Raw genomic sequence first — 15,539 nt, 5'->3', positions numbered from 1 at the left:
GATACTCCTGGAATTTGTAAACAATGCTTCACATGTGAGATAAAGTTTTCATTAAAATGGGAAACTTCTGTTTCAGCCATCTGCAGCTGGGTGTGGTGCTCTGGGCTGGTGAAGTAGTTGTTGTTTGAGGAGCGCCTTGAGGCTCTGTGCCTTGCCCCCTGGACACATGTGAGCTGCAGCCGTGGAAGGCAGAGCACCAGGCACAGCTCAGTGTGTTCAGGGCCAGCCTGGCCTGAGACAGTGCTCTGGGGCTTGGAGCAGTCTGCTCCCCACTGAATAGCATAAGCTCGTGTTTGTCTCTGCAGGCATTCCCAGGGAAACCAGGAAGGAGTTCTCCCTCTCTCCATGCAACTAAAAAGCTGAGAGTTAAGGAAGGGCTGAGAGTTACATAGTCCAAGTCAAGTAACAGCGTGGATTCAAGTCCTTGCATAAATAGGTCATAATAAATTTAGGGGGAGCTCTCCCCAAATATATGAAAGCTTCACTGAGTCATGTAATCTGTCCTGGGCTTGTCTGATAATTTACCTTGATACCCTGGGGGAGAGCTCTTATTTCCTGCCCTTTAGTTCAGTTTTAGGGCTGGACTTGGATTTAATTTTTGTGGATATTATAATGTTAATTAGAGGTGTGATACTATATTTATGGCAAAGAAAAGCACATTTGCATAGGCTTAATTTATCTTAGCAAGGATTGTTTTTACCTGATGTAATTGAGGTTGGGAGAACATGGAAGGGCGGAAAGGAGAAGGAAAAGGTGTAGTTCATATTGTCAAGAATGCTTTCTTCTTTTTTTAGTCTGTAGTGCAAACCTATCAGAAGACCTAATGGTGTGACATGAGCAAAGCTTCTTTAGTCTAGACTTGGCTTCAGTTTTTTTTTTCAGTGGTTAACATCCTTTTAACCTTCCTTGATGAGAGTTTTGAGAACCATTCTAAACCATGAAAACCCAAGTTAGGTTCAAAAAGAGCACCCAAAGTATAACAAAAGTTTGGACTCAATCCTGTTCCAAATTAACAAGAAAGATACTAAGGCAGGTTGCAAATGCAGAGCTTTAAGAGTTGTTAGACACCTGTCTCTTCTCTGCACCATGGGACTCCTAGCACATCAGAGTTGTTGTTTTCTGTTGTTTTCTGCTTGGTCTCAAGTCTCTTATAGGCCTTCTGATCTGCATTTGTTAATCCTAGGATGTATGGGGACACTCTTCCACTAGGACACTTGCCCATAGCTCATTTCTAAATCTTCCTATGCTGCTGCTTTTTCACAAATGATGATACACACTTGATGCATGAATTTTGGATGCCTGACTTCTTTAAGGATGGAGAGGAATGTTCTCTTTCTGTGCTTGGTCGCTGTCCACCTTCCTGCTGGGTGTGTGGGCTTGATGTTAAGTGTCAGCAGTTAGAATTTCTTCAGTTCTAGTAGTGCACATTTGAAAAGCCTTCTGTCCTTGACTGTAGTGATTTTTCCAGTATTGAAGGAGGCCAGTTGGCATGTAGTGGATTAAGCATTTAGGCTGATCTTTATTTCTAGATGTGTATACAAAATACTAATTCTAAGTTTTGTGTCGAGGAGACATTTGAATAGACATAAATAAGGAGCTAAGGAATTTATTCACAGTTAAGTGTGGAAAATTATATAGAAATGTAACAAAATCTTTAGTAAGATTATATTGTGCTGCCTTTAAGAAAAGAAGAAAGACAAGTACATTCCCAGGGCCTTTTTGTAATTTTGTTTTTATTAGTGGAATGGCTTTAAAAGGCACTGACTGACTTTTCTTTCATTTAATCCTGTGAAACCAACTTATTTCTCCCCAGAACACATATACGAATGCAGATAAGCTCCTAGAAGCAGCGGAGCAGCTTGCTCAGACTGGGGAGTGTGACCCAGAGGAAATTTATCAAGCTGCCCATCAGCTCGAAGACCGGATACAGGATTTCGTCAGGCGTGTGGAGCAGCGCAAGATCCTGCTGGACATGTCTGTGTCCTTTCACACTCACGTTAAAGAGGTAAAACTTCCACTAATTGTGATGATAACTTCAAGTCCTAAACCCAGTATTATCCAGTGTTGCTTTCATTGTTAGAACCTTGCCATAGGACACCATGAAAACCTGTGTTGTATGATGAGTTTTGGTTTGTAACTCACTGTGGATTGTGGGCTGGGGTAGCATGTGGTTCTGCTTAAGGATTTTTAAAATTTGATTTTATTTTGAGTTTTTACTTTCAGACGCAGCTTTTACCTCCTTTGTTGCACAAGTACACAAGTTCACTTGTTCAGTCACAGCGGAGGGAGAAGGGTCGTATCAGGGAACTGGTACAGCTAAAAGTCAGCATTGTGGAGGGAGATACTGTGCTCTTTTAATTTTTTTACCCAACCAGCTCTCCTGCTGGACTTACCAGACCCATGGTTGGACAGACATGGTTGAGGAGACCAAAATGTGTGGTAGAAGTACAAGGCTACTGAAGGCAACCTTGTTGCCCCAAAAGACTTTGTTTGTTTCTGTGTTTTGCACATCACACTTTTATCTGGTGTATTGAGAGTTCTTTGCAACCTAAAGATCTTGATAATGACAAGCTCATTAGGGCATGATAATGACAATGGTTTGCCTCATGTTTGCGATTTTTAGTCTTCTTCCAAGGTCACCAGGAAAAAGAAGATTCTGCCTCACTAATTTTCAGTAAGATTAGCTTTTTTTGCTCGAATTCAAAACACAGAATGTGAATTTACAAGCTCTTGGGAGAAGGTGGAACAGGCTTCAGCAAGAATAAGGACTTCAGCAAGGTGTTTTGGTTTTTGACAATCTTAGGTTACTTGGTTTCTGTTTTGAGCTCATGTTAAATCTCCTCACTGTTCAAACTCAGTGAAAATATGAAAAGCTTCTGGATCACAGCATGTTCCTGTGTGCCTTCCTTCCTCACACTGTACACTGTGAAATGGTCTGTTCAGTGGCAAAGTATAGTTTTCAAAGTAGCTTCTTCAGCAAAACCTCCTAGAGGATAAGAGTGGGAGTTTTTTGTAAGTGAAACATCTGCTTTGCACTTGAAACAAAAGCACAAGGCAGTTGGTCTCTGAAGGAGGTCAGGACTGAATTACTTTTTAGCTTTAGACATGAGTACATAGCTCCCCCATCAGTTTTCTGCTAAATGGTTCCTTGCCAATGCTCTCACAGGACACTGCTTGTTCTAACAAAATATAAATGCTGTTTCTTAAACTGTTCTTAGGGGGCAGTTTTTTTGTTTCACTTTCTCAAGCAAATAGTACTGGTCCTTATCTGTTATAAAGCACAGGAGCAGTCAGCTGCTGAAATGTGTTCTTTTTTTTTCATATATATCTCTTCATTACCTGTTTCTCTTAGCATGAAAAACAACAGCTGGAATAGTATTAAAATAAAATACAGTTGGTTGTAGTGGTGAAAGACCAAGAATGTAAAAGGATTTGCTTTCAAAAATGAAAAAAATCCTGAAAGGCAGACTGATATGTGAGTCACTGTTGAATAATTCTGGAAGGCTGATCCAGATGTGCTGGCACATTGCCACTGCTCCCCTAGATAATAATGTTTTATTGAAAAGAAAAAAAATAGATATTCTGTATTTTGATTTATTTCTTTGGGAAAAAAGCAATTATTTTGAGTCTGTAAGTACACACAGCTGTTACTATGGAAGCCTCTTTGCAGTCCAGACTTTGGGGGAAAAGTACTATAGTGGTTGATGTTGATTTTTTTTTCTGGCTTTGTGGTATGAATGACCTTTCTACCTAGCAATGCAAAGAAAAATTTTAATACTACCTATTTTTGATGGATGTATTTTTATATGTTTGCAGTCTACTTAAAAATACAGATGAGGGAGTGAGGCAGGGGGTTCATATTTGGTAGACTAGCTCTTGGTTCAGGTGCTAAGAAACAGCAAGCTCAAAGCTCTCCTGTGCTTTCTGTATTCTGATCTATTTTCAAGAGCATGTTGTTTGTTATCAAACATGCGTATGGGATGCTGAGAAGGCATCACAAAGCAGATGGAAGATAAAAATGCCCTAACCTGAAAGCCATCCATGCTTATTGGCAGGAGAATTGTGTTCCTCATCCTGCAGGATGTGGGAAGTCGCTGAATAAATTAGTGCATACCTGTTAGCAGCATAACCTTTCTGCTGTATTGTGAAGGAATTAATGTGCACTTGTAGATAGTGAAGAGTGGAGTTCTAGTAGTAGGATAATAGGTTAGTTCTTGAACCAGAAGGAGGTCCTTTAGTGGTTAAATAAAAAAAAAAAACAAACTTAAAAAGAGCACCAAAAAGCCCAACCACCAACCAGTCAACCCCCACAACACAAAAAAACCCAAAGGAAAACACCACTAATGCGTTTTGCCCTTGAAATACTCAGGGTAAATTCTGTGTCTAGTATCTTTTTTTCATATTTTTTCTGGTAAAAACATAGACATTAAGAGTTAAATTCCTGTTTGTGTGTAACAGTTTGGAGGGAGCTGCAGAGCTTAGAAAAGCTGTTTGTCTGAGTTGTTGGCTGTTTGAGACTTTGAAATCTGGCTCCATATCCTTCCAGTCCCTCGATTTCTTTGAAGTAGGATGCTTCAGTATGTTTTATTCTTTTCCCCAGAAATACTTCTCATTCAATGAATGCTTTTCATTTGGATGAGAGTATTCCATTACCACTTCTCCCCTGTAGATTTAAATAACCTTTATACCTGATGCAGAATTTGCCTGCAATTTTTCTTTGCTTCTCTAGGAAGCAGCAGCCCTTCAGTGACTGCCCAATACTCCCACTCTGTTCATGCTGAGTAAATCAGCACAGTTTCTGCTTTCAACAGTGTGCTTGCCACAAAAAGCTCTTCCTGAAAGTAATAGACTTTTGCTGTCCGTATGCACAGAGCAGCTCTGTGCTATGTGTGCAGCAGCCTGTTGTGATGCACATGGAAAATACTGTCTATCTTTAGCCTTACCAGAAGTTTTGTAGTGTGGTAGTTACAAGCTGGTAGAGCTCCCTGTGGCTTGCAAATATCAGAAACCCAATATATAGGTTCTCAGACTCTTCACAGACTAACTTCAACAGACAACATTTTTCACTGGGGAGAAAAAGGAGCTATTCAGAAATGACAGAAGTACAGTGTTATGTAGTGGTATCACTCATTTTGCTTAGTGGTGGTCTAAGAAAATCAGTTGCTTGCTGTTTGTAAATTGTGGTCACATGCTGCTATGTTATTACTAGTTTTAAAGTTGTAAGGTTGTGAATATTGATCTTTGGCTCCCATGCATACAGTGAGAAATTTCAATCTATAAGCCAGACTCTTCAGGGAAGTGATGTACTGAAGTTAAGCTGTGCACCAACATGCTTTAAAAGTGGGGATCATAAATATCCCTGTCAGGATCTTTGCATTGGAAGTACTATGTCTTGACAGATTCCTGGCCTGAGGATGGGTAAGATGCAACTGAACATCTGAAACAGACCATTGCAAGACAGTGGAACCCTTACGGCTTTTGTGCCTTTGGGCATTTTATAAGATGGCAAGGGATGAGGTGAGAAAAAAATTGCAGAGGTAAAAGATAACACTTAAAGATAGCGGTAACAAAACAAATATGCAGTTATCATAAAAGGTTGTGTGCAGAACACAGGAGCAGGAGTCTCAATAATCTCTGCTGTGAAGTGTGGCACAGACTAGAGATGAACAGCATTTTGGTGTGAGTTCAAATTCTTCCATACACAGATGTACACATGTGCACACACTCTCTCTCCAAAATGGCTCCCTCAGCATCTGTGAGTGGGAAGACTGAAATCCTGTCCAAGCCAGGTGTTTGTTGTAGTGCCAAAGTAGAGCAACAGATATTTTCCTAGCTTGAGTCAAGTGTGGGAATGCAGATCAGGCTGACTGTATGTGGAAGAGAATGATCTCTTAAGAGCCTGTTGGTTTTTTGCATATAGCCTTTTGTGTGTATTCTGACAAGTTGATTATAAAATAGCTCAGAGCGCTTTTTATGTAAACACAGTGTGCTTAATGGTGTTGCTAGAAGACACGAGTCTACTTTTTCATTCTTACTCAAACTAAATTTTGCTCCAGAATAGACTGAGGTTGAAACAAGGAGAAGGGAAGTGGAATTGGCTAGGTTTTCAGATACAAAGCCATCATTACCAAAGTAATGAAACAGTGGTCTATGCAAGCTTTGGAAGGAAGGTGGCATCCTTTTGAGGGTGCCAGTGCAAGGGAGGGCAGAGGGGGTCTGGCTCTGTGCTGCCCCTTCATTCACATCTACCTATGAGGCATGTGCCTTTGATTCAAAAAAGCTTGTTGATAGTAGTCTGACTTTGTCTCACAACTCACTGCTGGAAATACTCTTTGCTCTGCATTGCCCAGTATGGGAGGGTGTCCATAGCGCAGCCTTGCATTAATTTTGTCTTGAGGCAGACTCTGAGATGACAGCCCTGTTCCTTTGGTTGCATGCCCCTCCTGGGTATTTGATCTTTCTATGCTGGTGGTCTACAGGTTAAATGTCACCAAAAAGGCTGCTTTCTCCTCTGCAGGCTGTTTCCAGCAGCAGAGCATCTCTTGGATGCCCCCATCCAAGAGGCTTTATCTGTTTGGCTCATGCATCTCTAATGCTTTTATTGTGTCATTATAGCACAGCAGTGATCAATGTAACAGGTCTGGTAAAAGATATGAAGTGCATTCTGGTCAGTATTTTGATATGCTGCTCATCTTGTGAGAGTTGTGGAGGACACTTTTAAATCAGAAATGAGAAACACTCTCAGTGGCTGCACACTCAAATGTGTAGTGGCTTACTGCTGGTAGTGTCGCAGACATTTCTCCACAGAAATCCTTTTCTTTCATATTTCTGTGTCTTCGGGAGCCAGAGGCCCACGAAGAGAAGGTAAACAATTATTATCAGCTGCTGTGGAATGCAATAGGATTCACCTTGATTGGCTCATTTTCTATGTTTATAATTAAGGGCCAATCATCAGTGCAAGCCAGGGGACTGAGTCCCTGGACACAACTTTATTGTGGATTCTTTTCTATCTCTTCTCAGCTTAGCTAGCTGCTCTGCAAACCTCTCTCTATATTCCTTTTAGTATAACTATAATGTATTATATCATATATTAATAAATTCAGCCTTCTGATCAAGATACAAGATTCACCGTCTCTCTCTCACCAACTGCGACCCACACAGGTCGCGGTAATATCTGGTGACCCCTCGTGTAAGAGCAAAAATTAATCTGATAAGACCAGAGGAGCAAAATTGCTGCACTGGGTAAAAATACTGTATGTGTGGCATTTGAGGGTTGCTTTGAAGTGACCTCAGAAAGTGGATTCAAGCCAGGAGCTGAAGAACCGAAGATCCTGATTTGGACCGAGTTCACAGCCAAGGCTGACCACAAAGAGAATCTTTCTTCTGGAAAACGATCAGGAAAGATGATGGAAAAGAGCAGCAGACCTGTGGAGCTGGCCAGAGCAAGCTGGACTCTTTCAAAAGGTACTGTTCACTTTTCTATCCCTGATGAACCAGCCCTTCGTAGCTTGTGGCTGTTTGTATGGCAGACCCATGCCTTGCCAGAAGAGATTCAATTCTCCCCTTCAGAGGAGAAAATAATAGCCCTCTGGAAACATTGGTGCAGGGAAGACGGTTTCTTTTTGTCAAAAACAGATATCTATGAATTCTTTCGATGGGCAAAGCTTTTTGGGTTCTTTGCTGATGTCTTATATGCTTTAGATGCTTTTGTCTGGGAGTGCATGGACTCGATTATCCAGTGCGTCTACCTGGAGGGACGCGTGTTGCCTTCCATCTACCCAGCATTTATAAAGCTTTTCCCAGTCCTGAAGCGCAGAGCAGCTTGTTTTCAGTGGATCTCTAATTGTTATGGCCAAGCTCCGTTTCCACCACCTTTGGCAGAAGACGCGGTGGGGGAGGACGTTTTTCTTCCCAGCCCCCCCTGCTTCACGGCGGGGGGGGGCGAAACTTCGCGGCGCGAAGAAGTTTTTTTTACTCTTGCTCCGGAGCATGCTCAGATGGAGTTTTCTCCTTCCCCCCCTTCTCTCTCTCCGGAGGGATGGGAGCGGCCGCTCAAGCCAGCGCCGGCCTCTCAGACTCCGCCTTCAGAAATGGGGGCGGCACCGGTCTCCGAGGTTTCCTCCACGGCCCTGCTAGAGCCGTCACTCCAGGAGATCCCGTCTCCGCCTCTCCAGGAGGTCCCGCCCGCGGTGGCACCGGCCTCCCTGCCCCCGCCAGAGCCTGTGTCGGAGAAGGCCGAAGAGACAGCACTTCCGTCGATTGACCTGTTGCTAAGCAACGGCGACGCTCCGCTGTCTCTCCCAGCTCCGCTGCTGCCGGTTTGCACTGCGACGGCGACTGCGACTGCGCCTCCGCAGAGGACCCCAGAGTCAGCAGCAGAAAACGGAGTTGAACCTGCGGGACCCTCGGAGCAGCCCGCGGCTGATCCCACGCTCAGCGCGGTTCCCCCCCCGGTTCCGGCTCCCTCCCCGGTTCCGGTTCCGTCCCCGCTGCTTCCACCGGACGTCCCAGCAGCCGCCCTGGAGGCTGGTCTCTCCTTCAGTGGAGCAGGGGCTGCCCGCCAACTCACTGTTGTGGCAGTCCGGCTGCCGGCTTTCAAGCTCGGCGGTTTGGGGGGTGGTTTTTCGGGGATTGTCCCATGGAGGCCGCCGCCTCTCTTGTGCCCTAGCGGCGAGGGGGAGGGGGCTCCCGAAAGTTTTGCCTTTGGTCCCCAGCCCAGTGGGGGTGGTGCCGTGATGCTGTGGGAAACAAACATTCCCAGATCCGAGATGAAGATTCTCGGGGCAGCTTCTATTTCCCTGCTGCTGGCGTGCCTCAGTGGTTTAGGGGAAAGGAAGCGTCTCACTACCCGTGCTGCCATTGTGCTGGCAACAAGGTTCAGGCCCGCGGGAATGCAGAGCCTTCCTTATGGGTTTGGCCTGGGATGCTGGGCTCAGGAAATTCCTGGGCCGGGCCCACTGCGAGGCCTCTTGATGTTTTTGGGGATTCTGGTTTGTCCTACCGGTCCGGGTCCCCCTGTGTGAGCCAGTTTTGGGGTTCCTGGTTCAGTATGGGCCAGGGCCCCCAGGGCCTTTCCTTCTCTGGCATTGCTCTGCTCGGTTGCTGCTCTTTTGCTTTTCGATCAAAAAAAAAAAAAAAAAAAAAAAAAAAAAATTAAATAAAAAAGATTGAAAATAGGCGGGCAGCAGCTCTGAAGTGCTGAAGCACTGAAGGGCCAGAAAAGGACATTCTAAAAATTGTTCAAATTGTTTCAAATTGTTTAAAATTGTGTTATGCTGTTTCAGGACCAAAAAGGACTCTCAGATGTCCAAAAGAAACAACTTCAGCTGATGGACTGTTCCTGAAACTCAGCTGCATGGACTTGAATTCTCTTTGCATTGTTTCTTGCAATTTTCTTATACTGTAGGATTGTTTTAGTGAATTATTAGTATTCTATATTTTATAGGTGAAGGAATTTCCTGTTCATTCCACATCAGCATTTTTCTTTTATTTTTATACAATTTAGAAAGGTGAGATGTCGCAGACATTTCTCCACAGAAATCCTTTTCTTTCATATTTCTGTGTCTTCGGGAGCCAGAGGCCCCCGAAGAGAAGGTAAACAATTATTATCAGCTGCTGTGGAATGCAATAGGATTCACCTTGATTGGCTCATTTTCTATGTTTATAATTAAGGGCCAATCATCAGTGCAAGCCAGGGGACTGAGTCCCTGGACACTACTTTGTTGTGGATTCTTTTCTATCTCTTCTCAGCTTAGCTAGCTGCTCTGCAAACCTCTCTCTATATTCTTTTTAGTATAATTATAATGTATTATATCATATATTAATAAATTCAGCCTTCTGATCAAGATACAAGATTCACCGTCTCTCTCTCACCAACTGCGACCCACACAGGTCGCGGTAATACTGGTAGGACTGGAATTCAGTTTGCCAGCACAGCTTTTCTTCTCTTGAGTTTTTTAGTACTGGTAGCTTCTTTGCTTGGAAAAAGGATGAAATGTAAGTCTCAGAGTTACTGAAATAGCATAGAATGCTTGACAAAAGTGAGGCAGAAGTAGGCCTTTATGCTCTATTAAGCTATGTATAGACTTTTTTCTCTTATTCAGTTAAGAAATAGGGCAAATGTTAACAGGGTAGTAGTAGTTGATGTAATTTTATGAACATGTGGGAAACTTGGTTTTGCTGCAAGGATGAATTTATTCAGAATCAGAAATTAATTCCTTTATAACCATAGGATAGATAGGGGTATTTGAAGCTTTTAAAGATAGAATTATCTAATGAAAAAAAAAATGCAGGCATTTAACATCTTAAATGCCACTGAAAGGCCCTGGAAGACAAACCCCTGTGGTATTTAACATCTTAAGGTTTTTGTTTTTAAAAAGACACATTTTTTGTGCATATCCTCAAAACCAAAGCTTTCAGGCAGGCATACACACACTAGCCCCTTCCTATGCCCAGACATACTTGTTAGGGAGCACCACTGCAACATTTGGCCCTATACAAATAATAGGTCCTTCAACAGCTGTTTCTGTGGTAATGCACATACTGCAACACGCTGCTGGAGGATGGGGGCAGAAAGAGGAATTTGCAGTTTTTACATGCAGAAACCATGTGCCTTTCTTTGCCTGAGCCTGCTGAAAAGGCAGACTGCATATCCAAAAACCAGTATTATAAAAATGAAAAAATAACTCATGAAAGAGTGTGATGGATATTTTACCCTAATAACTAGCTCTGTGCTCTTGGGTGAAGTATTTACTCAAAAACAATTGTTCTCTGTTTATATTCAGCAAAATACAGTAGGGTCTTATTTAATTGCAGTCTTTCAGGAGATTGCAGAGATGGGACTTAAATGGATAGAGGCCCATGATGGAAACACTGAAACTTCCAGGATGTTGCAGACAATTGAAATAATACCATCTCAGTGACTAATGGCATGCTCCCAAGAACTTAGGAAAGAGGTACTACAGGATGGAGGCTCACTCAAGCAGATGTTTCTTAGTCTGTGCTATATTTAGATCAAGAAAAGAAATCTGCTGAGTGAAACATTTGCCTGTCAGGGATTCAGAATTTTATTTCCCTCTCTAATTTTAATTCTGATAAGACACAAAGAGCAGATGAAAAGAGTAGAACCTCCTTCTGTGACTGGATTGAGTTTTGTATGCAGTTTTTCTCTCCGTATGTTAGAGCTGTCTTGCCGCTGGATAAAGTTCTTACTGAGATCAGAGGATTTGATGGTTTGTTTAGGGAACTTCATGCTACTTCTCTTACAAAGAATAGAAAAAACATGACTGGAAGTTGCTCAAAAGTTCACACTGAGAGAAAGTTAATAGTTTTTTAAAGATGAGTTTGTGGTTTTTTCCCCACTGGATTTTTGTTGCCAAGCTCTCTTTTATGGAACAACGTGTTACTGCAGAAAGTCATTGCCCTGTAAAATCTGTAATTCTGCACTGCTGAACATGTATGGGTAAGCTCTAGTCTCTTTTCACCCCCTGCTGTAAACTGTTTGCTTTCTTTTTGCTTTGCTGTGCAACCTTGTGCAGTCTTCAACCTTAATTTTGTATCTAAAAACAAGGTAATTAATGTAATTTCCCGGGTTCATTCTGGTTTGAAAGCTGCAGAGAAGCCAGCTGGCTACTGCCACCCATTAAGAATTAAGCTTCTCTCAGTACACTGCATGAATTTCTATTCAGCTTTAGTAACCTGACAGTTTTATTCATCTGTGGTGGCTTTATCATAACTTTTGTTTATAAACACATAGATTATTTTGAGGGGAAGATTTTTGTCAGAAACTTACTTGGTGCATAAATGAAAAACGTTTATTTGGCAGTGTATTAGAGTAACTTCTGCTGTGGAAGTGTCACAGAGCTGTTTAGTCACTTCATGGCTTAACTTGTTCCACTTTCAACAGTGTATGAATCACAGCTAGGCAAGTAATGCATACTAATTACTCTCCTTGTCTTTCTGCACTTTTCATAAAATGTTTTTGCTTCCCAAGCAGTGCACAATTCAGCTCATGGGCTAGGCAAACACAGCGTATTTTTGAGCCCTTTGGTACCGTGGAGGCCAGATACACGTGTATCGTGATGCCATGCTGACCAGGCACTAAGCCAGTCACGTCACACTTGGTTGTGCTGGTGCCCATGTCCTTCTGCTCGAGTCAGGTGGTGTTGCCTTGAGCTGGCTGTGCAGAGGGAAAGGTCTGCATGTCCTCTGTTGGCTTGGTCTCCAGCATCCAGGGTGAGCTCTGAGTTATTCACATGCACAGTACCTCGCCAGTCCAGCACTTGTAGGTTTTGTTGCTTCTGCCAGATCTCCATCCAGTTATAGAAGTGGCTGAACTGTATGTGAAGAAAAAGCAATGAAGGGGTGAGGTGTGTTCCTTGTAGAGGTCTGACGCAGCTCAGCTGCAGAAGGCATGTTGTTAAAAATTGAAGTCGCTCTCAGACCTGTCTTGAGCTGCAGTACGGATACTTCTAAGGGACCCAGGGGCAAACTTGATACAGTCTGAGAAACTCAAAATTATTTAATCCCAGTTTCTCTGTAGTAAATATATGTGTAAATTTGGCCTTTTGTAGGCAGCCCAGTAAGGATGGAGTGTATTATGTAAGCATGTAAAGCCAGCAATGTCTTCCAGCCAGCACCAAGCACATCGCAGATAACAACAGTGTTGCTCTCAAACGTCTGTATCTGTGCAGTTGCAAGCTGTACTGTACATACAGCTCATTTGGAAGGTCTCTGACTCAATTCCCTATGTTTATGTCTCAGGCATAAACTTCACAATCTAAGAGAGGAATAAATGCGTGTCCTCTGGGCACTGAGTGAAATTTTCAGGCTGTATTTTTCGGCTTCTTGCTCTTAAGTTTCATTCATTTCCCAGTTAAAGTTGAATTCCAAAGTACACATTTGGAAAAAAAAAAATTTGGATGCTGCATTGGGTTATGCTGGAATGAATGTTGACGAGTGCTTCTGACCCACTTGTAAAGTTCTATTGATTTATGATCCTTTTAATAAGAAAGACTGCTGTGCTGTGGTGTTTACAACTGTGGAGTTGCATTCAGGTTTGTGACAAGCATTATCTTTGAAGCATATGAGTAGTCAGAATAACAGTGTGTATGAACACACAGAGCTGGTTTGGGGAGGAGGGGTTAGTAGATTCATAGAAAAGAGTCTGGTTAAATCTCTTTAGTTCATCCTAGTTGTGAAAACTTAGCCTATAGCTTGGTTTACTCAAAACCTACAAGAGGCATATAAAGCTATGAGGTGCCAAACCTGGCATTTGATTTTAAAACAAAGTTTCAAAGGAGCTAATTAATCAAGACCTGGAATCGTTCACTGAGTTTTCTATTTTAATGTATTAGTTAGGAAACCTTTATGATCAAAACATACATAAACAGCAGCATGAAGTGGCTATTTCTCTAGAAAATGTTTAGCAAAGAAATAAAGAAAGCATTCAAGTTTCTCTCTTTTGAGTTTAAGCCAGTTTTGATTGCTTAGTTATGTATTTTAACAATGTTAACCTTTTAATTAGGTTCAAATGTCTCTAAAATTTTCAAAGGCAGAGATTAAAATGTTGTCAAAAGATAACACTTAATACCTTAATACTTTTGATCAGATCAGAGTTATTCTTTTGGGATAAAAAACAAACTCTTGTTCTTGGAATAGCAGCATTTGGGATGGGTTGGTAAAATAGACAGGAGGGACTGGATTTGAATGCTTCCTGTAGGAGCAGCTGTTCCAGTCTGATGATGTTGCTGCTCATGGGAGTGTTGCAGGACACAGCCGTGCTCCTGCTGCTTTCTTTCAGTTCCACAATAGATGGCTAAAGGTTTGCTGATGAGTGACTTTCACAAAGAGCCTGGGATGCAACAGTTTCCATCATGGTATTGTGGAAAAGAACACTGTAGGGTTCTTCACGTGACCAGCAGTGATACCTGTCCAGCAAGTACCTAGGGATTTTTGTGTAAGCTGTGGTGCATGGGCATTTTTGAGCAGGAATATGTGCACATATGGGAAGCAGGGAGAAAGAATGTAGAATTAACTGGTAGAATTGCTTATGATGATTTTTGTTGTAATACTGTGAAACTGAATCTGGGAGGGCAAACACCATCATGATGGAACAATAACTTCTCACATCTGATTTGTGTCTGTATTTTGTTTTCTCAAATGCCCTTTCTCTTTCCTTTATTTGAAGGCCACTGAAAAGTGTTATGTTGTCTGTGTGCAGTGTCAGCCTGGCAGTGCAAATTTGATGGTGGCTACAATACATCTCCCTTCCTTCCTTCCTTCCTTCCTTCCTCCCTTCTCTCGGAGAGTGTTACCATAGCATTTCTCTCCCAGGGACTCTCGCGCAGAGCTGCAGATGGGATTCTCACTATGAACTCTGTGCTGCTCAGTCGGATACGCTCAGTTCTGTAGAAGCAAAATGGGGAAGAAAGGGTGACATAGCAACACGGATAAAGCTTTCCTGGTATTTCCAAGAAGCGAAAACCTTTTTTGAAACAAAAGCTTGTCTTCATTAATATGAGGATGGGATTTTTCGATGAAGAAAAACAAATCCTCTTTCTTCCTGCCACCTCAGTCTGTTTTCTCTTGTCCACGGAGATGGATTCAGAATAGTTGACTGCCTGATCCTTGGGCTTACGTTTCTTGCCTTTTTCCCTTTCCTTTAGCTGTGGACGTGGCTTGAAGAGCTGCAGAAAGAACTGCTTGATGATGTCTATGCTGAGTCTGTGGAGGCTGTCCAAGACCTGATTAAACGTTTTGGTCAACAGCAACAGACCACTCTGCAGGTTACAGTCAATGTCATAAAAGAAGGTGAAGATCTCATCCAGCAACTAAGGTAAAACATATTTTTATTTAAATCTCTCCTGGTATTTATCTGATGTTCTGTGAGGTTCTTTCTATTTTGAGGGTAGAGATGATGAGTAGAAGATATGACCTGTAAATAAAACTTGTAAATATTAGGACTACAGGGATCTCTCATGCTGTACTGAAGGTCTCTAAACCTCTGTTTACAGGAAGCTCAGCTTATAAACACTGCTGCCACAAGAAGGAGATTTTGTTGACATAAGCTACCTTTTTGATAGAAGCAGTTATGTGTTTTTGTAGTCTGACATGCAGGGCTCCACTGCATTTTGAGTTCTGAGCAGCAGCCTTTTTATAAAGAAACACTTGAATTTGTTTTGCATACTGACAAGTAACTTCATTGTAGTGAAAGCCAAGTTTGTGGTCCATTTCATTCCAAAATGATCTGAATAAATAAAATTGATTCCCAGCTGCTCTGGTACATGTCTCCTTTCTTACAGGAGATTAACAAATCTGAATTTGCAGTTTCATACTCAGGTAAACAATTAAGTAATTTTTTTAAGGAACTAATTTTGATTTTCTTTCCTTGCCGGGAAGATTCAGGAAAGTAAATAGTTATCCTATGCTACTTCCTTTCCACAATGGCAGCATTGTCTCTGGTTTTAAATTTTATCCTTCCTGTAAATAGAATGTCATTATGTGTTGAATTCGGCAAAAAAATGAAGGTAATTAATTTC

The 15,539-nt window shown here is 42.1% G+C and overlaps 1 protein-coding gene across 1 annotated transcript in view; it reads left to right on the top strand.

Moving 5' to 3' along the window:
- The window catches only part of TRIO (trio Rho guanine nucleotide exchange factor), a 247,080-nt gene that overhangs the window by 110,454 nt on the left and 121,087 nt on the right, over positions 1 to 15,539 (top strand). Inside the window, exons 11-12 of the mRNA XM_058811071.1 lie at positions 1,814 to 2,005; positions 14,667 to 14,836. Coding sequence (XP_058667054.1) covers positions 1,814 to 2,005; positions 14,667 to 14,836 — 362 coding nt within the window. The remainder of the gene's footprint in view (positions 1 to 1,813; positions 2,006 to 14,666; positions 14,837 to 15,539) is intronic.

This window comes from Ammospiza caudacuta, chromosome 1 (genome assembly GCF_027887145.1).
Source record: "Ammospiza caudacuta isolate bAmmCau1 chromosome 1, bAmmCau1.pri, whole genome shotgun sequence".
NCBI classification, from domain to species: domain Eukaryota; kingdom Metazoa; phylum Chordata; class Aves; order Passeriformes; family Passerellidae; genus Ammospiza; species Ammospiza caudacuta.
Note: the sequence above shows the minus strand (reverse complement) of the source record. Positions and strands in the feature narration are given on the sequence as shown.